This window comes from Rhinopithecus bieti, unplaced genomic scaffold (genome assembly GCF_001698545.2).
Source record: "Rhinopithecus bieti isolate Rb0 unplaced genomic scaffold, ASM169854v2 scaffold_45389, whole genome shotgun sequence".
NCBI lineage: Eukaryota > Metazoa > Chordata > Mammalia > Primates > Cercopithecidae > Rhinopithecus > Rhinopithecus bieti.
Window position 1 is genome coordinate 524,547 of NW_016818806.1, and position 24,053 is coordinate 548,599.

The window sequence follows — 24,053 nt, forward strand, 5'->3', positions numbered from 1 at the left end:
CATAGGAACACAGCCAGACTTCGTAATTTCATTTAATGGTCTATGAGATAAATCTACCATCACCGTAAACCCTGATTAGTGGCTAGGAAGTCCTTGGCTTTTTTTGGTATAAACTATCTAATCCTGTAGGGTTAGATAGAAAACTATCCCTTCTCTAGAGAAACTGGAAGCATTCCCTAGATAAGAAAAACTACAGTGGAAAGATGAAAGTTACTCATCTTTCTACTGAAGACTAAATCATGCCATAATGGACCAACAGAACAATCAGTAATAATAACACCTCTATCATGGCCAGGTTCTTCTATAATCTTCACAAAAGCCCAAAAACAGAGACAGGATTAGACAGGGCCCTCCAACACTAAGATCCCACTATGGGTCACATACCTGTAATGTTCTCAAATTTTGAGGTTCAACCCCTTGGGCCCCAGGCCGGGAGGGAAGCTTAGAAAGGCCCTGCTGTCCCACATGGGCAGGAGATGGCTGAACAATAGATGCTGCATTCTGTACAACTGGAGTCTGGGAGAGGGAAGAGAAAATAAGACTGTGGAAAAGGCCAATAATCAGAGGTGGAAATCTGGTATATTTCTAGACTTTAAAAATTCCTTGTCAGTGTGAAGTTCTTGTCAACCAGGAGGAAAAACCAGAAAAAGGGAGTCAAGGTTTTCTTAAGGCCTAAGATTAAAAAAAAAAAAAAAAAACCACTACTACGACAGACTGAAAAACTACGGACCTAGGAAGAAGTGAGCCACCCACCTGAACCCACCTGGGGTAACCTACTCTCAAACCAGTTTTTCTCTACTTTCCCTTAGTCCTTTATTTCTAGGGCACATTACCTTCTGGACCACATTCTCTTTCTGTAGCTGACTCTGTCTCAGTTTCTTTAACAGGACCAGTCGGGCTTCTTCCAATCGTAGCTCATCCCTCAGCTGCTTGATAAGCTGCTGTCGTTCCTCAATGCCTTTCCCCTAAGGAAACAACAAGACTGTCAGCTATGGCAGCAGGTACCCAGAATTCCTTCGTGCAAGAGACAATCTTTACTCTTAGCTCTGAAACCTTCATCTTCCACAAGAAGCAAAAGTGGCAATAGGATTATCTTTGTATCACTGGGGTTTGGCACAGTGCCTGGCATTCAGTAGGTACTCAAAGAAATGCTTACAGAATTAAAGGAGAGACCACATATAAATGTTAATCAGTCAGATTCCTGGCAAAAAGAAGAATGACTAAAGAGAAACACTGTTTTTTTTGTTTTGTTTTTTGTTTTTGAGACGGAGTCTCGCTCTGTCACCCAGGCTGGAGTGCAGTGGCCGGATCTCAGCTCACTGCAAGCTCCGCCTCCCGGGTTTACGCCATTCTCCTGCCTCAGCCTCCCGAGTAGCTGGGACTACAGGCGCCCACCACTACGCACGGCTAATTTTTTGTTTTTTTAGTAGAGACGGGATTTTCAGCACAGACGGGGTTGCACCGTATTAGCCAGGATGGTCTTGATCTCCTGACCTCGTGATCTATCCACCTCGGCCTCCCAAAGTGCTGGGATTACAGGCATGAGCCACTGCGCCTGGCCACATTGTCTTCTTTTAAAATAAATATTCCTAAATCTCTTAAAGCCACATTTCCTCTAGATATACACAAAAACTTAGGAATCCCTTCATACTCAGGTACTCAGGTTAGAGTGCAGAAGGTATCCTTCCAGCCAAGGGTTTACTTTATATGACTTAACTATGAACTTTTGTTTTCATTTTTCAAAGATAAATAACATTGAGTATAATGGCCTACACATATGCTTTTCTTTTTTTTTTTTTTTTTGTGAGATGGAGTCTCGCTCTGTCGCCCAGGCTGGAGTGCAGTGGCACGATCTCGGCTCACTGCAAGCTCCACCTCCCGGGTTTACGCCATTCTCCTGCCTCAGCCTCCCAAGTAGCTGGGACTACAGGCGCCTGCCACCTCGCCCGGCTAGTTTTTTTTTTTTTGTATTTTTTAGTAGAGACGGGGTTTCACCGTGTTAGCCAGGATGGTCTCGATCTCCTGACCTCGTGATCCACCCGTCTCGGCCTCCCAAAGTGCTGGGATTACAGGCTTGACCCACCGCGCCCGGCCCACATATGCTTTTCAAACTATCGTCTCCACTTGATTCTAATAGTTCCTTTTAAAAGTCCTTGAAGTCGAGAGTCACTACAAAGTTTTCATCAATGGGTATTTATATCCAAAGAGTAAACAGTCAAAAAACAGAACTAGGACTCTTGAGGAATTAAATAAAATAGAAGGAGCGTAACATGAAAAAAGAAATTTTCTTTCTTTTACCTTAAACATCTCTAGGTTGGCTGCTTTGAGTCTTTCTTCCATTCTGGAACTGGAACGGGGACTGGAAGCCTCATTGTCAGACAAAACAATGATGTCTGGTGAGGGAGTTAGCCTTCCTCGCTCTGGCTCACTAGACAAGAAAAGGAAAAAATAAGCTATTTCCAACAAAAGTTAAGAAAATTTCTTATCTATGCTGAATTAAAAAAAATCCAAGGGGGGCCGAGCACAGTGGTTCACTCCTGTAATCCTATCACTTTGGGAGGCTGAGGCGGGTGGATCACCTGGAGTCAGGAGTTCGAGACCAGCCTGGCCGACATGTTGAAACCCTGTCTCTACTAAAAATACAAAAATTAGCTGGGCGTGGTGGCACGCACCTATAGTCCCAGCTACTCAGGAAGCTGAGGCAGGAGAATCTCTCGAACCCGTGAGATGGAGGTTGCAGTGAGCCGAGATTGCATCACTGCACTCCAGCCTGGGCAACAGAGCAAGACTCCATCTCAAAAAAAAAAAAAAAGAATAGTCTATCCCGTCAGGAGTAGGTACTGAAGAATACACAAAAGAAGGAAGTATTAATAATTTGACGGAATAGTGTCAAGCATAATGTCTACAGCCTTATAGAAAAGGATTAAACCTCCAGAAACAAATATATTGAACTTGCATCTACTTACCAGAGTTTTATCCAGCATCTCACCTCAAAAAGAGTATAGAAATTACTTTGAAATCTAAATCTCCCACATTGGTTCCTCTTACTCCTAATCCTATTTACTAGATAACTCTCATTTAGGTTATTCTGGGGTTAGCCTTAAAAGCATCATGCTTATTTGTGTAAGATGATAAAAAATGGCACATACTTCTTAAGACCTAATAACAAGAATTCCAGAAACTCTAATTGCCTCAGGTTCCCAAATCAATGACTGTATCTTCTAATTCTCCTCTGACTTCAAAGATACAGTCCCAGATCCTACCTTCCTTGAGATTGTCAGTGTAGTTGGGAGTATTTAGGTCGAGGGCAATTGTTCTTTGGTCCTTCTTTTTTCCCCCTCTTGAGATAGGCTTTCACTCTGTCACCCAGGCTGGAGTCCTGTGGCCCGATCGCAGTTCACTGCAGCCTTGACCTACTGGGCTCAAGTGATCCTCCCACCTCAGCCTCCTGAGTAACTGGGACTATAGGCATGTGCCACCATGCCCGGCTAATTTTTGTACTTTTTGTAGAGATAGGGTCTTACTATGTTGCCCAAGCTGGTCTTAAGCGACCCTCCTGCCTTGGCCTCCCATTTGGCCTTAAATAATCAACTTAAACCCTTAATGATCACAGATCACTAGCTGTCCACTTCTCAGGGTTTCTTGTCCTAGCTGCTGTTGGCACATGGGTTTTTTTTTTTTTTTTTTGAGACAGGGTCTCTCATTCTATTGCCCAGGCTGGAGCGTAGTGGTACTTGCTGCATTCTCAAACTCCTGGCTCCAAGAGATCCCCCAGCCTCAGCCTCCTGAGTGCCTGGATAATTTCTGAATTTTTTTGAAAGTGGTGGGGGCCTTGCTATGTTGCCCAGGCTAGTCTTGAACTCCCGGATTCAAGTGATCCTGCTGCCTCAGCCACCCAAAGTGTTGGAATTACAGGTGTGAGCCACCATGCCCAGTCAGGACATGGATACCTTTTGAACAGGGCAACCCTGATCACTGGAATAAGCATTCAATTTCTCAACAGGGTAAATCTGAGTTGCTAAAATCAACCAAACTTAGGTAAGGAAATAGAATAGGGGGACAGAAAGATAAGAATGACTATCTTGTGAACTATTATTAAGTTTGTCTAGATTGCTGGCTATAGACACAGCAAGTTGAGAAGGTAGAAATACAGAAAAAGAAGCCACTAGAGGGAGAAAAGAGCCTTTCATTCTCTAACCCCGAATATGAGGAGTAATGGTTAGGCCTGAATAAAGTGTCTGCATTCTTTTTTTTGAGATGCAGTCTGGCTCTGTAGTCCAGGCGGAGTGCAATGGTGTGATCTCGGCTCACTGGAACCTCCATCTCCTGGGTTCAAGCGATTCTCCTGCCTCAGCCTCCCCAGTAGCTGGGATTACAGGTACCTGGCACCGCGCTTGGCTAATTTTTTTTTTGTATTTTTAGTAGAGATGGGGTTTCACTGTTTTGGCCAGGCTGGTCTCAAACTCCTGACCTCGTGATCCGCCTGCCTCTGCCTCCCAAAGTGTTGGGATTACAGGCGTGAGCCACTGTGTCCAGCCTGAATTCATTTTTAAAGTGTGATTTACTTCTCATATCTATATTCCTTTATACTCCCCGTCTATGATTAACATGGGCAATTTTGGGTGGGCAGATCACTTGAGGCCAAAAGTTTGAGACCAGCCTGGCCAACATGGAGAAACCCTGTCTCTACTAAAAATACAAAAATTAGCCGGGCATGGTAGTACATGCCTGTAATCTCAGCTATTCAGGATGCTGAGGCACAACAATCACATGAACCTGGGAGGCAGAAGTTGCAATGAGCCGAGATTGCACCACTATACTCCAGCCTGGGTGACAGAGCAAGACTCTGTCTCAAACAAATTAAAAATAAATAAATAAATAAATAAATAAATCATGGGTAATTTTGGAATCTGGGAGATTTTTCATTCAGAAGCTCTTTCTATTCTGGTCCTAGTTGGATACATATATTACAGGTTATTTCTAAGGTAACGAATTCTTCCTTGCTCAAATGAGTGCCACTTACTGCTTAGGAACTGCCCGTCCAGTGCCAAGACAAACAGAAACATTACTGGATGGAGATTTGGGAATTATATGCCATTTATCAGGAAGTTATATCTGAGAACAACTTTAAATGATTATTTTATTCCCAGATATAAACACACCAGTATTAGGTAGATAGCACAGATAAGGCAAAGCCAAAGTCTGTCTCTTTTTTGAGTCGGAGTCTTGCACTGTCACCCGGGCTGGAGGGCAATGGTGCAATCTCGGCTCACTGCAACCTCCTCTGAGGTTTAAGTGATTCTCCTGCCTCCCGAGTTGCTGGAATTACATGTGTCCACCACCACATCTGGCTAATTTTTTGTATTTATAGTAGAGATGGGGTTTCACTATGTTGGCCAGACTGGTCTCAAACTGCTGACCACGTGATCCGCCCGCCTCAGCCTCCCAAAGACCTGGGATTACAGCATGAACCACCGCGCCCAGCCTCTTTTCTTGTATTTATTTTTGCTTTTATTTTTTGAGACAGGGTCTCACTCTGTCACCCAGGCTGGAGTGCAGTGGTGCAATCGTTCATGGCTCACTGCAGTCTCAATCTCCTAGGCCCAAGAGATCCTCCCACCTCAGTCTCCTGAGTAGCTAATTGTTAAATTTTTTGTAGAGAAGGGGTCTCCCTATGTTACTAAGGCTGGTCTTAAACTTCTAGGCCCAAGTGATTCTCCTGCCTTGGCCTCCCAAAGTGGTGGGATTACAGGCGTGAGCCATTATGCCCTGCCTCATTCCTCAATTTTCAAAAACTAATGAGCTAGGATTCTGGCCTCATTTGTTAAACATTCCAAGACAGAAATTATTTTGCTCTTTTCCTAAACATACATGTAATTTACAATGGGGGTAGTTAAGTATGAACTCCTACCTATTAGAGAGATATTATTTAAAAGCCCCACTTGCTGTGACATCACTTGTGACTTAGTCTGGCATATTCTCAGAAGCTATAAAGCTCTTAATCCTTATCCCAGCAGTAAAAACAACTAAGCTGAGAACTGCCGTGTCTCTCTAGAATTCCAAAACATTAGTAGCGTTGGTTTCATACATACTTTATTTCACAGGTATCATAACTTGACCAACTGATGGTAAAATAAGATATTTAGGCTATTATGACATGGCTATTATGTTAAGAACTTCTCTTGCCTTCTGCTTTCAAATTCTTTCATCTTTTCTTGGTAGAGATGAGGGACCACTATGTTGCCCAGGCAGATCTCAAATTCTTATACTCAAGCAATCCTCCCACTTTGGCCTCCCAAAGTGCTGGGAATACAGGCATACACCACTGCACCCAGCCCTCTCCTCCTTTTATTACTATCAAAGAAACTATGGTTCTCCTTGCTGGGAATGTATCAGTTTTGCTCACTGTTGGTTTTTGTTTTTGTTATTTTTTCTTTTGAGACAGGGTCTTGGTCTGTCGCCCAGGCTGGGAGTGCAGTGGTGCAATCTCTGCTCACTACAACTCCGCCTCCTGGGTTCAAGCGATTCTCCTGCCTCCCTTCCAAGTAGCCAGGATTACAGGCATCCGCCACCACGCCTGGCTAATTTTTGTAATTTTACTAGAGATGCGGTTTCACCATGTTGGCCAGGCTGGTCTCGAACTCCCCACCTCAGATGATCCTCCTGCCTTGGCCTCCCAAAGTGCTGGGATTACAGGTGTGAGTCACTGTGCCCAGTAGTCTTGTTCATTATTATACAACATCTCAGGGCTAAATGGAAATAACTGTCAGTATATCTGGAGTCCCAAGCTTCCAGAGGATTGTGTTTCAAAAGATCACCCCATGTTGGGTACAGCGGCCCATGCCTAATAGTCCCAGCTACTCAGGAAGCCAAGTGGGGAGGACTGCTTGAGCTCAGGAATTTGAGGAAATAGTGCACGATAGTGCTTGTGAACAGCCAATGCATGTCAGCCTGGGCAACAGAGCAACATCCCATCTCTTTAAATGATTTTTAAAAATCACCCCAAAATAACATTTTTAAAAAAATTGTTGGGTTTGGCTGGGCATGGTGGCTCACGCCTGTAATCCCAGCACTTTGGGAGGCCAAGGTGAGTGAATCACAAGGTGATCAGGAGATAGAGGCCAGGTGAAACCCCATCTCTACTAAAAATACAAAAATTAGCTGGCGTGTAGTCTCAGCTACTTAGGACGCTGAGGCAGGAGAACCCAGGAGACGGAGGTTGCAGTGAGCCGAGATCGTGCCACTGCACTCCAGCCTGGCCAACAGAGCGAGACTCCGTCTTAAAAAAAAAAAAAGTTGGGTTTTCAGGAAGTCTGACTTTTTAACATATACTGTATCTATCTGCAATATAATACAATTCCAATAGCACTAATGAGATCTTACCAAAATGTTTACAGAAGGAGCAGGACTGAAAACAGGAAAAAAAAAAACTGTGTTAACAAAGTTTCTATGAAAAATGTTGGGCCCGGCATGGTGGCTCATGCCTGTAACCCCAGCACTTTAGGAGGTGAAGGTGGGCAGATCACTTGAGTGCAGGAGTTAGAGATCAGCCTGGGTGACACAGCAAAACCTCGTCTCTACTAAAAATACAAAACAGTTAGCCAAGTACAGGGGCACACGCCTGTAGTCCCAGCTACTTGGGAGGCTGAGGCAGGAAGATTGCTTGAGCCTGGGAGGTGGAGGAGGTTGCAGTGAGTGGAGATCATGCCACACTGCACCCCAGCCAGGGTGACAGAGTGAGACCTTGTCAGAAAAGGGAAAGGGAAGGAAAGGAAAGAAAAATGCATTTAAGAGTTCCAATTTGGGATGTGAAGAATCCACCTAACATTTCTTTAACCCTTTGTCCCCAATGAAATAGGATAAGTTACTTGCTCCAGAAGGGTAAGGGTGATTATAAAAGCGTAGGTTACTCAGGTTCATGATCTCATTCACCTACGTCCTTTTCTTTCAAGCAATCTAAAAATGAACATATTTATATAATATTCTGCTGGCACTACCTATAAATTACAAGTATTTTTCTTCTCTTCAAGGACCTCTAGGGAATCTGCCTGAGGTTTCCTAAGAGTTTTTTTTTGTTGTTCTTTTTGCCTTTTTTAAAAATTGAGATAAGAGTCTCACTCTGTCGCTCAGGTTGGAGTATAGTGGCACGATCTCAGCTCACTGCAACCTCTGCCACCAGGGTTCAACAATTCTCACGCCTCAGCCTCCCAAGTAGCTAGGGACACAGGTGCGTGCCACCACAGCTGGCTAATTTTTTCATATTTTTAGTAGAGACAAGATTTCACCATGTTGGCCAGGCTGGTCTCAAACTCCTGACCTCAGGTGATCCACCCACCTCAGCCTCCCAAAGTGCTGGGATGACAAGTGTGAGCCACCGCTTACTAAGAGTTTTTAAAGTTACTACCAAGAATAATGTTTGCTTGTGGAGTGTGGTTTAAAAAAATAATCCTCGGACAAGACCAGTAAGGAGACATCAAAAGGCAGAGAAAGTAACATATGTAAGGTTATAACCATTCCTTTCTTCTTCATTCTCCATCAGTCCAGCTTTTTAGAGATTATGCTTTGGATCAGTCCTACAACAAACTCAGCAAGGTCATTTGGAGGGCAACTGAACACTGAAGACTAATTCTCACAGCTATCAGCTGTTTCTGAACTATTTATAAACTGAATGTTTTTGGTTTTTTTTTTTTCAGAGGGAGTCTCGCTTTGTCACCCAGGCTGCAGTGCAGTGGTGCAATCTCGGCTCACTGCAACCTCCGCCTTCTGGGTTCACACCATTCTCCTGCCTCAGCCTCCTGAGTAGCTGGGACTACAGGCACCTGCCACCATGCCTGGCTAATTTTTTGTATTTTAGTAGAGACGGGGTTTCACCGTGTTAGCCAGGATGGTCTCGATCTCCTGACCTTGTGATCCACCCGCCTCGGCCTCCCAAAGTGCTGGGATTACAGGCATGAGCCACTGCACGCAGCCTAAACTGAATGTTTTAAAAGCTAGGGTTGGCTGGGTGTGGTGGCTCACATCTGTAATCCCAGCACTTTGGGAGGCAGAGGTGGGAAGATCACCTGAGGTCAGGAGTTCGAGACCAGCCAGGCTATCATGGTGAAACCCCATCTCTACTAAAAATACAAAATTAGCTGGGTGTGGTGGCACGCGCCTGTAATCCCAGCTACTCATGAGAGTAGAGAGGCAAGAGAATCACTTGAACCTGGGAGATGGAGGGTGCAGTAAGCCGAGACCATACCATTGCACTCAGGCCGGGCAAAAAGAGTGAAACTCCAACTCAAGAAAAAAACACACACACACACACACACACACACACACACACACACACAAAACTAGGGTTATAGGCTGGGTGTGGTGGCTCATGACAATAGTCCCAGCACTTTGGGAGGCCAATGTGGGAAGATCACCTGAGGCTGGGAGTTTGAGACCAGCCTGGGCAACATAGTGAGACTCTGTCTCTACAAAAGTATTCAAAATTTAGCTGGGTGTGATGATGCACACCTTCAGTCCCAGCTACTTGGGAGGCTAGGGTGGGAAGATAACCTGAGCCCAGGAGTTGGTGATTACAATGAGCTATGATCATGCTACTGCACTCAAGACTGTGTGACAAAGTGAGATCCTATCTTAACAAAAAGAAAAACTGGACGGGTGCGGTGGCGCACGCCCGTAATCTGGCACTTTGGGAGGCCAAGGAGGGAGGATCACTTGAGCTCAGGAATTTGAGACCAGCCTGGGTAATATGGCAAAAACCCATTTCTACAAAAATACAAAAATTAGATGGGCATGGTGGGATGTGCCTGTAGTCCCAGCTACTCAGGGGTGGGGTGTGAGTTGGGGTTGAGGTGGGAAGATCGCTTGAATCCAGCGGGTCATGGCACTCACTACACACCAGCCTGGGCAACAGAGCGAGACCCTGCCTCAAAAAAAAAACAAAAAACAAAACCAACCACAACCACCAAAAAAACTCATAAAAAACAAAAAGAAAAAAACCCCCCAAACTAGGGTTATCTACACTATGATTCACTACACAGGTAGTCTCAACCATTGGCCAGATCCAGGTATCTCTCCTTACTATGTGCTCTACAGTTTCAAGTACTCAATCTTGAGAGACACCAGAAAAAAAGGCCTGGGAAAACATGTTTGCATGTGTGAGTGAGTGAAAGAGAGAGTAACATACATGTACAAATGAATGTATATGTATATGGGGAGCTGGGGAAGTGGTACAGATACAGCAAGAATGCAGAGACTTACCACATGAAGATAATTTGCTTTCTGACACAAGAAAAGCTAGGCCTACATTTTGGATGCAATAAAAGTGGGACTCCACAATGCATCCTAAAATTCCTGGAATTATCTGACAAAAAGACTATTTCTCTCCTCATTAAGATGGCCATGAAGATTAGACTGAAGGTATATATTAACTGATTTCCATTTGGCCTATCAGCTCTCTAGTGCCCCCTTTATCTAAAAATGACCATTTTTTCTCTTAAGAGTAAGAACTATGATTCTCTGTAGGCTAAGCAGTTTTTGAGGCACCTGGTTTCATTTGGAAATAAAATGAATTTATGGTCAAACTCGATGATGTATCTTCTTTTAAGAATCTTTAGGATGAAAAATACCCTCCTCTCACTGGAATTCATTCCATTTTCATAGGCTTTATGAGATGACCCTATCCCTGGAGGCAGTTGAACTGAGCCATACCTCCGTCTAGCACTCATATCCACAGGCTCATCATTGATGTTTTCTTTGCCTGGCCTTCCAGTAGTCCTGTTGTCTCCATGAGGCCTGAGATTCCCATTAAGTTTTTCTTCATAGCCCTTGACACCACTGCCATCCTGTTTGGTGGGTAACTCATGTGGCACCTCAAGATTTGCCAAATCCTTCCTTTTGAGCAATGCCAACATTTTCAGACGTTCCATGGCCTCGTGCCCCTCCATTTTGAGTCGCTTTGCCAGAACATCATCTCGCTCATCTGCTGGGTCCAAGCTCCGCTTCAACAGATTCAAGCGAAGAGCATCTTCTGTCATTCGATCCATCCTATGGAAAGAAAACTACAAGTAAGATCACAATAAAGTCCCTTAAATAGTATATTTTTAAAAAGGTGGGATGGTAAAGTTACTAACAAGAATCTCTCTCTCTCTCTCTCTCTCACACACACACACACACACACACACACAGTTCAAAGTTAACTAAGCTAATGTTCTAATATTGTCCTAGAACATCTATATTAAAGGAGATTTCTCCATTCAACCTCAGCAATTTAAATAAACTTAAATTTACGTAAGTGAGGCCTGTTGATATTTGCCCTGAATTCTATATGGATACAGACTGAAAATATATATATTTTTTAGCTTTTATTTTACGTTCAAGGGTACATGTGCAGGTTTGTTACATTGGTAAACTGCATGTTACCAGGGTTAGCAGATTCAAAATCGGAAGAAACTTAAGATGCTTTTCTTTCTTTTTTTTTTTTTTTTTGAGACGGAGTCTCGCTCTGTCGCCCAGGCTGGAGTGCAGTGGCCGGATCTCAGCTCACTGCAAGCTCCGCCTCCCGGGTTTACGCCATTCTCTCGCCTCAGCCTCCCGAGTAGCTGTGACTGCAGGCGCCCACCACTTCGCCCGGCTAATTTTTTGTATTTTTTTTAGTAGAGACGGGGTTTCACCGTGTTAGCCAGGATGGTCTCGATCTCCTGACCTCGTGATCCGCCCGTCTCGGCCTCCCAAAGTGCTGGGATTACAGGCTTGAGCCACCGTGCCCGGCCAAGATGCTTTTTAAAATGAAGGACTTAGGTGGTTAGCCTGATAAGAAGCACTATTTTTTTCTTTACTCATGAAGCAAAATTGTTAATGATAAGCTAATTAATCATTATCTTCCCTTTTCACTTTGATTTTTCTACACTAACAAAATCTAAATGTAGGCCGAGCATGGTGGCTCAACTTATATTCCCAGCTCCTCCAGAGGCTAAGGTGGGAAGACTGCTTGAGCCCAGGAGTTCAAGACCAGCCTGAGAAAAATCGTGAGACCCCATCTCTACAAAAAAATTAAAAATCTGTCAGGCACGGTGGCACATGCCTGTAGTCCCAGCTACTTGGGAGCCTAAGGTGGGAGGACTGCTTGAGACCAGGAGGTTGAGGCTGCCGTGAGCCTGATCGCCCCACTGAACTCCAGCTGGGGTAATATAGTGAGGCTCTGTCTTAAGAAACAAACAACAAAAAATCTAAATGCAAATTCAGATTTAGATTTTCTCCAACACTTTCAAATCCAGGGTTGTTGTCCTGGTAGGAAATAGTAAAGATAAAGTAGTAAGAAAATCTTTTAAGTCAAAGAAACACAGGTTAAAATTGCTACTTATGTTAACCAGGTCAAATACTTAGTAAGTTACTTTACCTTCCCAAGTTTCAATTTCATTTGTAAAAATGGAGTGCTTAAAATTTTCTTCTATTCCAGGGCTGGGCGCAGCAGCTCACACCTATAATCCCAGCATTGGGCTGATGCGGGTGGATCACAAGGTCAGGAGTTCAAGACCAGCCTAGCCAAGATGGTGAAACCCCATTTCTACTAAAAATACAAAAACTTGGCCAGGCGGGGTGGCGGGCGCCTGTAATCCCTGCTACTTGGGAAGCTGAGGCAGAGAATTGATTGAACCCAGGAAGTGGAGGTTGCAGTGAGCTGAGATCTCGCCACTGCACTCCAGCCTGGGCAACAGAGGGAGGGAGGGAAGGAAAGGAGGGAGGGAGGGATAAAATAAAAAAGATTATTTTCCAGTTGCAATTAAAAAAAAAAAAAGAAACGGGCTGGGTGCAGTGGCTCACGCTTGTAATCCCAGCACTTTGGGAGGCTGAGGTAGGTAGATCACTTGAGGTCAGGAATTCGAGACCAGTCTAGCCAACATGGTGAAACCCTGTCTCTACTAAAAATACCAAAATTAGGCATGGCGGTGCTTTCATGTAGTCCCAGCTACCTGAGAGGCTGAGGCATGAGAATCACTTGAACCTGCAAGGTGGAGATTGCAGTGTGCAAAGATTTCACCACTGTATTCCAGCCTGGGTGTGACAGAGTGAAACTGTCTCAAAACAAAAACAAAACAAAACCAAAAAATGAAACACACACCCTTTATTATTTATTTATTTATTTGAGATGGAATCTTGTTCCGTCACCAGGCTGGAGTGGAGTGGTGAGATCTCAGCTCACTGCAACCTCCGCCTCCCAGGTTCAAGTGATTCTCCCGCCTCAGCCTCCCAAGTAGCTGGGACTATGGGTGTGTGCCACCACGTCCAGCTAATTTTTGTATTTTAGTAGACAGGGTTAGCCAGGATCATCGCGATCTCTTGACCTTGCGATCTGCCCGCCTCAGCCTCCTAAAGTGCTGGGATTACAGGCATTAGCCACCATGCCCGGCCTGTTTTATTTTATTTTGAGAGATAGGGTCTCACTCTATCACCCAGGGTAGGGTGCAAGTGGCACAATCATAGCTTATTGCAGCTTCAAACTCTAGGGCTCAAACAATCCTCCACACCTCAGCCTCCTGAGTAGCTAGAGACGCATGCCACCACACTGGGCTAACTTTTCAGTTTTTTGTAGGACAAGGTCTCACTATGTTGCCCAGGCTGGTCTGGAACTCCTGGGCTCAAATGATCCTCCTGCCTCAGTCTCTCAAAGTGCTGGGGATTATAGGCAGAAATCCACCTTTTAAAGACAAGAGAAAAGTCAGAACCCAAACTTCTGAATTTTGTGGTAATGTTTTTTAATTCCTTCTCTTTTTAAAGAATAGCTTTAGCAGCCATAAAAAAGAATGAGTTCATGTCCTTTGCAGGGAAGTGGATAAAGCTGGAAGCCATCAATCTCAGCAAACTAACAAAGGAACAGAAAACCAAACACTGCATGTTTTCACTCGTAAATGGGAGTTGAACAATGAGAACACATGGACACAGGGAGGGGAACATCACACACCTGGGTCTGTTGGGAGGTGGGAGGCAAAAGGAGGGAGAGCATTAGGACAAATACCTAATACATGTGGGGCTTAAAACCTAGATGACGGGTTGCTAGCTGCTGCAAACCACCATGGCACATGCATACCTATGTAATAAACCTTCAGTTTCTGTGCATGTATCCCATAACTTAAAGTAAAATAAAATAAAATAAAAAGAAGAGCTTTACTGAGATATAATTCACATATCATACAATTTACCTATGTACAGTGTACAATTCCATGACGTTTAGCATATTCAAAGCTGTGCAACTATCATCATAATCAACTTTAGAACATTTTTATCACACTTCACCTCCCAATTTACTTCTGAAAAATATCTTCAGATGGAGGCCAGGCGCAGTGGCTCAAGCCTGTAATCCCAGCACTTTGGGAGGCCCAGACGGGCGGATCACGAAGTCAGGAGATTGAGACCATCCTGGCTAACACGGTGAAACTCCGTCTCTACTAAAAAATACAAAAGCTAGCCGGGCAAGGTGGCGGTCGCCTGTAGTCCCAGCTACTCGGGAGGCTGAGGCAGGAGAATGGCATAAACCCGGGAGGCAGGGCTTGCAGTGAGCTGAGATCCGGCCACTGCCTCCAAGCCTGGGGCGACAGACGAAGACACCGTCTCAAAAAAAAAAAAAAAAAAAAAAAAAAAAAAAAAAAAAAAAAAAAATCTTCAGATGGAGTGACTAGAAAGTGGAGTGCTTCAGAACACCCCCCAACTCTATAGTTAACAATGTCTTTAGTACTTCAATCAGCACTATATAACTGAGAGTAGTAACTGGGCATACTATGGTAAGTTGGGGAGGGTAGGAAAAGTCTGCCACTCAACTGATTATACACCTAGATGCAGTAAGTATAGCCATGCCTCATTTCATTGCATTTCATTTTATTGTGCTTTGCAGATACTGTGTTAAAGGAAGACAAGGCCAGGCACAGTGGCTCACACCTGTAATCCCAGTGCTTTGGGAAGCCAAGGCGGGCGGATCACTTGAGGTTAGGAGTTCGAGACCAGCCTGGCCAACATGGTGAAACCCTGTCTCTACTAAAAATACAAAAATTAGTCGGGTGTTGTGGCATACGCCTGTAATCCCAGCTATTTGGGAGGCTGAGGCAGGAGGCAGCCTTGAACTTGGGAGGCAGAGATTTCAGTGAGCCAAGATCGTGCCACTGCACTCCAACCTGGGCGACAAGAGCAAGACTCTGTCTCAAACAACAACAACAAACAACAACAAACAACAACAACAAAAAAAGAATGCTTGTGGTAACCCTGTATTGAGCAACCCTAATGGTATCATTTTTCTAACAGCATGTTCTCACTCTGTCTCTGTGTTACATTTTGGTAATGATCAGTATCTTTAATATTACTATTTTAATCGTTTTGTGGCACCATGAACTGTACTCAGAAAATGGCAAACTTAAACGTTGTGTGTGTTCTGACTGTTCCACAGACTGGCTGTTCTCCCATCTCTCTCTTTCTCCAGCTTCTTTACTATGAGACACAACAATATTGATGTTAGACCAATTATTAACCCTACAACAGTCTCTAAGCGTTCAACTGAAAGGAAGAGTCATACGTTTCTCACTTTAAATCAAAAGCTAGAAATGATTAATCTCAGCGAGGAAGGCTTGTTGAAAACCAAGATGGGCTAAAAGCTAGCCCTCTTGCATGTAACAGCCAATTGTGGCCGGGTGTGGTGGCTCACGCCTGTAATCCCAGCAGTCTGGGAGGCTGAGGTGGGCGGATCACGAGGTCAGGAGTTCGAGACCAGCCTGGCCAACACGGTGAAACGCCATCTCTACTAAAGATACAAAAAATTAGCCAAGCATGGTGGCATGTGCCTGTAATCCCAGCTACTCAAGAGGATGATGCAGGACAATCACTTGAACCTGGGAGGCGGAGGTTGCAGTGAGCCAAGATCACGCCATTGCACTCCAGGCTAGGCAACAGGGCGAGACTCTGTCTCAAAAAAAAAAAAAAAAAAAAAAAGGTTAGCCAAGTTGTGAATGCAAAGAAAAAATTCCTGAAGGAATTATTAAAAGTGCTACTCCAGTGAACACACAAATAATGGCAAAGTGCAAAGGCCTTACTGGCAATACGGAGAAAGTTTTAATGCACTGGCAAGATCAAATCAGCCACAACATTCCTTTAAGCCAAAGCCTAATTCAGAATCAGGCCCGAACTCTCTTCAATTCTGTGAAGGCTGGGAGAGGTGAGGAAGCTGCAGAAGAAAAGCTGGAAACTAGCAGAGGATGGTTCATGAGGTTTAAGAAGTCATGCCATAACACAAAAGTACAAGGTACAGCAGTAGCCAAGTTCTGATGTAGAAGCTAACGCAAGTTATCCATAAGATCTAGCTGAGATAACCCACAAAGGTGACACATTAACAGTATATTATTTTCCCTTTTTAAAATTTTCTAATTTTTATTTTAGATTTAAGGGATACATGTGTAGGTTTATTAAATGGATATATTGCATAATGCTGGGGTTTGGGCTTTTACCGAACCCATCACCCAAATAGCTAACATAGTACCCAATGGGTAGTTTTTCAACCCTTATCTCCCACTCCATTCCTCCCCTTTTTAGAGTACTCAGTATCTACTGTTTTCATCTGTAAGTCCAAGTGAACAGTACATTTTCAATGTAAACAAAATAGCCTTCTACTGGAAGACTTTCATAGAGAGATGTTAATACCAGGCTCCAAAGCTTCAAAAGACAGGCTGACTCTCTTGTTAGAGGCTAATATGGCTGGTGACTTTAAATTGAAGTCAGTGATCATTTACCATTCCAACAATTCTAGGGCCCTTAAGAATTACGTTAAATAAACTGGGCATAGTAGTGCACACCAGTAGTCTCAGCTATGTGGTAGGCTGAGGCAGCAAGGTTGCCTGAGCTCAGGATTTTGAGGCTGTAGAACACTATGACTGCACCTGTGAATAGCCACTGTACTCCAGCCTGGACAACACAGCAAGACTCCATCTCTTAGGAAAAAGGTAAGAATTAGGCTAAATCTACTCTGCCTGTACTCTCTCAATGGAACAATGACGTCTGGATGACAGCACATCTGTTTACAGTATGGTTTACTGAATATTTTAAGCTCATGGCTGAGATCTACTGCTCAGAAAAAAGATCCCTTTCAAAATATTACTGCTCATTGACAATGCACCCAGTCACCAAGAGCTCTGATGGAGATGAACAAGGAGATTAATGTTGTTTTCATGTGGCTAACACATCCATTCTATAGACCATGAATCAAGGAGTAATTCTGACTTTCAAGTCTTCCCATGTAGGAAATATTGCTGGGCATGGTGGCTTATGCCTGTAATCCCAGCACTTTGGGAGGCCGAGGCAGGTAGATCACCTAAGGTCAGGAGTTCGAGACCAGTCTGACCAACATGGTGAAACCCCATCTCTACTAAAAATACAAAATTAGGCATGGCAGCACATGCCTGTAATCCCAGCTACTTGGAAGGGTGAGGCAGGAGAATCGCTTGAACCTGGGAGGGGGAGGTGGCAGTAAGCCAAGATCATGCCACCACACTCCAGCCTGGGCAACAAGAGCAAAACTCAGTCTCAAAAAAAAAAAAGAAAGAAAAAGAAATATTAATATATTTTAGGCCAGGCATGGTGGCTCACACATGTAATTCCAGTGCTTTCAAGGCCAAGGTGGGAAGATCACTTGAGTCCAGGAGTTTGAGACTGGCCTAGGCAACACAGCAAGACCCTGTCTCTATACAAATAAAAATTTTAAAAACCTCCTGGAAATTATTTACCATTGCAGGAGGAAGCAAAACTATCAACATTTTCTTTTCTTTTTTTTTTTTTTTTTTGAGACAGAGTTTTGTTCTTGTTGCCCAGTCTGGAGTGCAATGGTGCGATCTCGGCTCACCACAACCTCTAACTCCCAGTTCAAGCAATTCTCCTGCCTCAGTCTCCCAAGTAGCTGGGATTACAGGCATGTGCCACCCCAGGCCCAGATAATTTTGTATTTTCAGTAGAAACAGAGTTTCTCCATGTTGGTCAGGCTGGTCTCGAACTCCTGACCTCAGGTGATTCGCCTGCCTCGGCTTCCCAAATTGCTGGGATTACAGGCATGAGCCACTACGCCCAGCCTAAAACTATCAACATTAACAGGAATTTGAAAGAAGTTGATTATAACTTTCACAGATGACCTTTGATAGGTTCAAGGTTTCAATGGAAGAAATGACTGCAAAAGTGGTAGAAACAGCAAGAAAACTACAATTAGAAGGGAGCCTGGGCAAGGCACAGTGGCTCATGCCTGTAATCCCAGCACTTCGGGAGGCTGAGACACAAGGATCACTTGAGCTCAGGAGTTTGAGACCAACCTGGACAACAAAGTGAGACCCCATCTCTAAAACAAATTAAAAAAAAATTAGCTGGGCACAGTGGCATGCACCTCACTCAGGAGGGTGAGGTGAGAGGATTGCATGAGCCCAGGAGTTTGAGGTTACAATGAGCTACGATCATGCCACTGCACTCGAGCTTGGGTGACAGACCACAACTGAGTCTCTTTAAAAAGCAAAGACAAACAAACAAAAAAAATTTGAATGGATAAGGAATTGCTTCTTATAGATGAAATTGGTTTTCATCTTATAGATGAAAGAAAGTGGTTTCTTGAGATGGAATCTACTCCTGGTAAGATGCTGTGAACACTGTTGAAATGACACCAGAAGATTTAGAATATTCCATAAACTTAAGTTGACAAAGCAGCAGCAGGGTTTGAGAGAAATGACGCCAATGTTGAAAGTAGTTCTACTGTGGATAAAATGGTATCAAGGAGTACCACATGCTACATGAAAATCTTCCACAGGCCGGGAGCGGTGGCTCAAGCCTGTAATCCCAGCACTTTGGGAGGCCGAGACGGGCGGATCACGAGGTCAGGAGATCGAGACCATCCTGGCTAATACGGTGAAACCCCGTCTCTACTAGAAAGTACAAAAAACTAGCCGGGCGACGAGGCGGGCGCCTGTAGTCCCAGCTACTCGGGAGGCTGAGACAGGAGAATGGCGTGAACCCGGGAGGCGGAGCTTGCAGTGAGCTGAGATCCGGCCACTGCACTCCAGCCTGGGCGGCAGAGCAAGACTCCGTCTCAAAAAAAAAAAAAAGAAAATCTTCCACAAAAGGAGAGCCAATCCATGTGGCAACTTCATCATCTTATTTTAAGAAACTGCCAGGTTGGGCAGGCACAGTGGCTCACGCCTATAATCTCAAAAAAAATAAAAAATAAAAAATTGCCAGGTTACCCCAACCTCCAGCAACCACCACACTAATGGGTGAGCAGTCATCCACATGGAGGCAAGACACTCTACCAGCTAAAAGATAATGACAATGACTTACTTAAGGCTCAGATGATTGTTAGCACTTTTTAGCAAGAAAGCTTTTTTATTTAAGATGTATACATTGTTTTTTTAGACATAATCCTATTGCACTTAATACACTACAGCATAGTGTAAACATAACTTTTTTTTTTTTCTGAGACAGAGTCTCACTCTGTCACACAGGCTGGAGTGAAGTGGTGCAATCTTGGCTCACCGCAACCTCTGCCTCCCGGGTTCAAGTGATTCGCCTGCCTCAGCCCCGAGTCGCTGGGACTACAGGTGCGTGCCACCACGCCCAGTTAATTTTTGTATTTTTCGTAGAGACGGGGTTTCACCATGTTGGCCAGGATGGTCTCGATCTCCTGACCTCGTGATCCACCCGCCTCGGCCTCCCAAAGTGCTAGGATTACAGGCGTGAGCCACCGCGCCCGGCCTAAACATAACTTATATTTTTTATTATTATTATTATTTTTGAGACAGAGTCTTGCTCTGTTGCCCAGGCTGGAATGCAGTGGCATGATGTCGGTTCACTACAACCTCCACCTCCTGAGTTCAAGCGATTCTACTGCCTCAGCCTCCTGAGTAGCTGGAATTACAGGCGCATACCACCATGCCCAGCTAATTTTTGTATTTTTAGTAGAGATGAGGTTTCACCATGTTGACCAAGCTGGTCTCAAACTCCTGACTTCAAGCAATCCTCCCGCCTCAGCCTCCCAGAATATTGAGATTACAGGTGTGAGCCACCATGTCTGGCCTAAACATAACTTTTATATACACTGGGAAATCAAAAAGTGTGTGTGACTTGCTTTATTGCAGTATTTGCTTTATTGTGGTGGTCTGGAATGGAACATACAAAATCTCTGAGGTATGTCTGTGCTTTAGAAAAGTATACAGTAAGGCAGTGGCTTGTATATGTAATCCCAGTGACTCAAGAGGCTAAGGCAAGAGGATCACTGGAGGCTGTTTGAGACCAGCCTGGGAGACTCTAAAAAAAAAAAAATTTGTTATTATTATTTTTTGAGAAGGTCTCAGTCTGTCACCCAGGCTGGAGTGCAGTGGCACAATCTTGGCTCACTGCAACCTCTGCCTCCCAGGTTCAAGTGATTCTCATGCCTCAGCCTTCCAACTAGCTGAGATTATAGGTGTTCACCACCACACTAGGCTAATTTTTGTATTTTTAGTAGAGACGAGGCTTCACCATGTTGGCTAGGCTGGTCTTGCACTCCTGACCTCAAGTGATCCACCCACCTTGGCCTCCCAAAGTGTTAGGATTACATGCATGAGCCACTGCACCCGGCCTAAAAAAATTAAAAAGAAAAAAGAAGAAAAAAATTAGCCGGGCATGGTGACTGAGGTGGAAAGATCATTTGAGCCCAGGAGTTTGAGGCTGCAGTGAGCTATGATGTACCACTCTACTCCAGCCTGGGTGACAAAGCAAGACCCTGTCTCTTAAGTACACACAGCAAGATATACACATTTAAGTTGATATACTACAGTATTCTAAGTTTTGAGATATATTCATGAGCATTGATAGTATATGACAAAACAACAAAATTCAATAACCTAGACCTAGAGTTTGGGATGCCATCATTACCTTGGCTCCTTGAACTGTCATCATACAAACAGCTGAAAGTAAATCAAAAAATTTCCCCTTACTATACATTAATGATTCAAGAAAGAAACTGACCCATCAGAGGCTGCGAGAAACCAGAACCCAGATATATGAATGTCTGAGGTAAGTCGTTCCTAATAGATAGCTTGAGAATTCTGACCACTCTGTCCACGGCTACTTGTCTTCACTAATCTATAAACCTCAACTTTATGCACTCACAACCATGCCTGCCTCAAAATCCAACGTAAAATGGACAAGCTTTGAAAACATTATGCTGAGTAAAATAAACCAGACACAAAAGGATAAATATTGTATGGTTTCACATATATGAGGCACCTAGAGATAGAAAGCATAATAGAGGACTGAGCATGGTGGTAAGTGCCTATATTTCTAGCTACTTGGGAGGCTGGGGTGGGAGGAATGCTTGAGCCTCAGGAGTTGAAGACCAGCCTAGGCAACAGAGTAAGATGCCCTTATCTCAAAAACAGTAACAACAACAAAAACAAACAAAAAAACCCCAAACAAAACAAACAAACAAAAAAAAGTAGACTAGAGGTTTCCAGCTAAAGTAGGGGTGGGGAGTGATGGTGATTGTTGAATGGGAACAGAGTCTCCGGGATGAAGAAAAAGTTCTGCAAGTAGATAGTGGTGATGGTTGCAAAACAATGTGAATGTACTTAAATCCACTGAATTATATACTTACAAATGGTTAAGATAGTAAATTTTACGTTACATATATTTTACCACAATAAGATTGCAAAAACAAAATCCAACATAACTATTATGAAAGGACACACATGATCTTTTAGGGTGATTGTAAATGTTTTCTAAAATGGACTGTTGTGATGGTTGCACAACTTTGTAAATATACTAAAAAAAAATTCTACAGTTAAATTATGCCTTCATTATAAATTTGTAAAAATAATATTCACTGAAAATTTATCACATAACTATTCCTCTGCAAAAAAAAGAAAATTTTGTAAAATGAAGGTTGCACGTTGCCTTTTAATGCCTAACCAATCTTTTTTTGTTTCTTCTGTGATCCTAATAGTAACAGCTACTATTTCCTAACCACCCATTTAAAGCCAAACATGCTATTGGGCACTTTATCATGTATTCTTACTTGAATTTTTTTTCTCCATTCCAGTTGGAGAAGAAACTTAGTTAAATCTTTTCAACAAGTTACTAAGTAGGTAGTATTGTTTCTACTTCACAGGTGGGAAGAGGTGTATCCCAATTGCAAAGCATTAGCGAGTAAATCTGGAATTACAACACAGGTCTAGCTCACTTCCACAGTCTATTACACAGTACAACACCCTTCTCAGAGCCAGACTTCTTAAGAAGCAAGTACTGTGTAATAAGTACTTCTTAAGAAGCAAGTATCTGCCCATCTATCCAACCATTCACCCCACAAATATTAATCATATACTACGTGTCAAAGTCAGGCATTAGGAGTAAAGATTTTTAGAAAAAGACTAGGTTATTGTTTTCCAGAATTTCATTCCAATAGAAGGATGTGCATATAACAAAAATACATACTTGGATGTTTACATTAACTCATTTTCTCTGCCTTTTTTTTTTGTTTTGAGATGGAGTTTTTGCTCTGTTGCCCAGGCTGGAGTGCAATGGTGCAATCTCAGCTCACTGCAAAGAGACGTGCCCTGCCTCTTTTTTTTAAGTCTCACTCTGTCATCCAGGCTGGAGTACAGTGGTGCAATCATGGCTCACTGAAGCCTGGGCCCCTGGGTTCAAGCAACTCTCATGCCTCAGCCTCCTGAGTAGCTGGAACTACAGGTGCGCGCCACCATGTGCATATTTTCTCTTTTACATTCACAGAAAGAACACAGAATTGGTAGGAGTTGGTGACTGAGATTTGGGGTCAGAGAAAAGGATTATTCCCTGGCTTCAGCTTTTGCCTTTGGGTGAATTTTCTCTTTACTGAAATGTGAGGATGAAAAGCAGTATATAAGAAGGCAGAGGCTGGGCACAGTGGCTCACGCCTGTAATCCCAGCACTTTGGGAGGCTGAGGATGGCAGATCACTTGAAGCTGGGAGTTTGAGACCAGCCTGGCCAGCATGGCAAAAGCCTGTCCCTACTAAAAATACAAAAATTGCCAGGTGTGGCGCATGCCTGTAATCCCAGCTACTCGGGTGGCTGAGGCATGAGCATCACTTGAACCTGGGAGGCAGAGGTTGCAATGAACTGAGATTAGGCCACTTCACTCCAGCCTGGGTGACAGAACGAGACCCTGTCTCAAAAAAAAAAAAAGTTTAAGGAAGAGAGTAGTTGTGTCAAACAACTGTAGCAGAAAAAGAAAAATGTCCAACTTTAAACTTGCTGCTACACTCCTATAAGAAACAAGAATGCCAAATGAAATCACTCTACATTCATGCTTGTGAAGTTTCTGACAACATCAAACCAAAACCTGGATTTGCAGCAAAGACTTAAGAGGATCCTGAGAGGCAGACAGAGGACAGGGGAATGAAGAGGTTATTTGAACAAAATAAATTAACATACTGGAGTACCTGCTCTGTATAAGGCAATGTACAAGACTCTTTATATTTGTCCTTTGTTCTTCCATTTAATCACATCAGAGAACAGAAAAACCTAAATTGTTAGCTAGGTTGGAAAACCTCTAATTCTCAAAAATGATGAAAGTGAAGCCTATAGTTATATAATGTTACTTAAAAGTTTGAAGTAGCAATAGTCTAAAAGATCATAAGATGGTTATGTTACCTATGAAAAGTTATCAGTATTTATAATGAACAAGAGACAACAATCCTTATAAAACAATAGTATTTAACACATAAAAAGTAAGTTTAAAAAACTGTTTTGAAGGCTGGGTGCAGTGGCTCACACCTGTAATCCCAGCATTTTGGGAGGCCAAAGCAGGCAGATCACTTGAGGTTAGAAGTATGAGACCAGCCTGACCAACGTGTTGAGACCCCGTCTCTGCTAAAAATACAAAAAATTAGCCAGGCATGATGACGGGTGCCTATAATCCCAGCTGCTTGGGAGGCTGAGGCAGGAGAATCCCCTGAACCTGGAAGGCGGAGGTTGCAGTGAGCTGAGATCATGCCATTGCACTCTAGACCTGGTGACAAAGCGAGAATCTGTCTCAAAC

At 43.5% G+C, this 24,053-nt stretch overlaps 1 protein-coding gene across 4 annotated transcripts in view; it reads right to left on the reverse strand.

Annotated features, from left to right (window-relative positions):
- GATAD2B (GATA zinc finger domain containing 2B) overlaps positions 1 to 24,053 on the reverse strand; it is a 121,988-nt gene that overhangs the window by 13,212 nt on the left and 84,723 nt on the right. For 3 of the 4 annotated variants that reach the window (XM_017857499.1, XM_017857498.1, XM_017857502.1), the window contains 4 exons: positions 10,705 to 11,040; positions 2,299 to 2,428; positions 834 to 965; positions 385 to 516 (listed from right to left, as the gene is read on the reverse strand). In XM_017857499.1, coding sequence (XP_017712988.1) covers positions 385 to 516; positions 834 to 965; positions 2,299 to 2,428; positions 10,705 to 11,039 — 729 coding nt within the window. In that variant the 5' untranslated portion in view covers position 11,040. Of the gene's footprint in view, positions 1 to 384; positions 517 to 833; positions 966 to 2,298; positions 2,429 to 10,704; positions 11,041 to 12,391; positions 12,422 to 24,053 lie in introns of those variants that run through there. The other variant, XM_017857500.1, reaches the window with a different exon arrangement.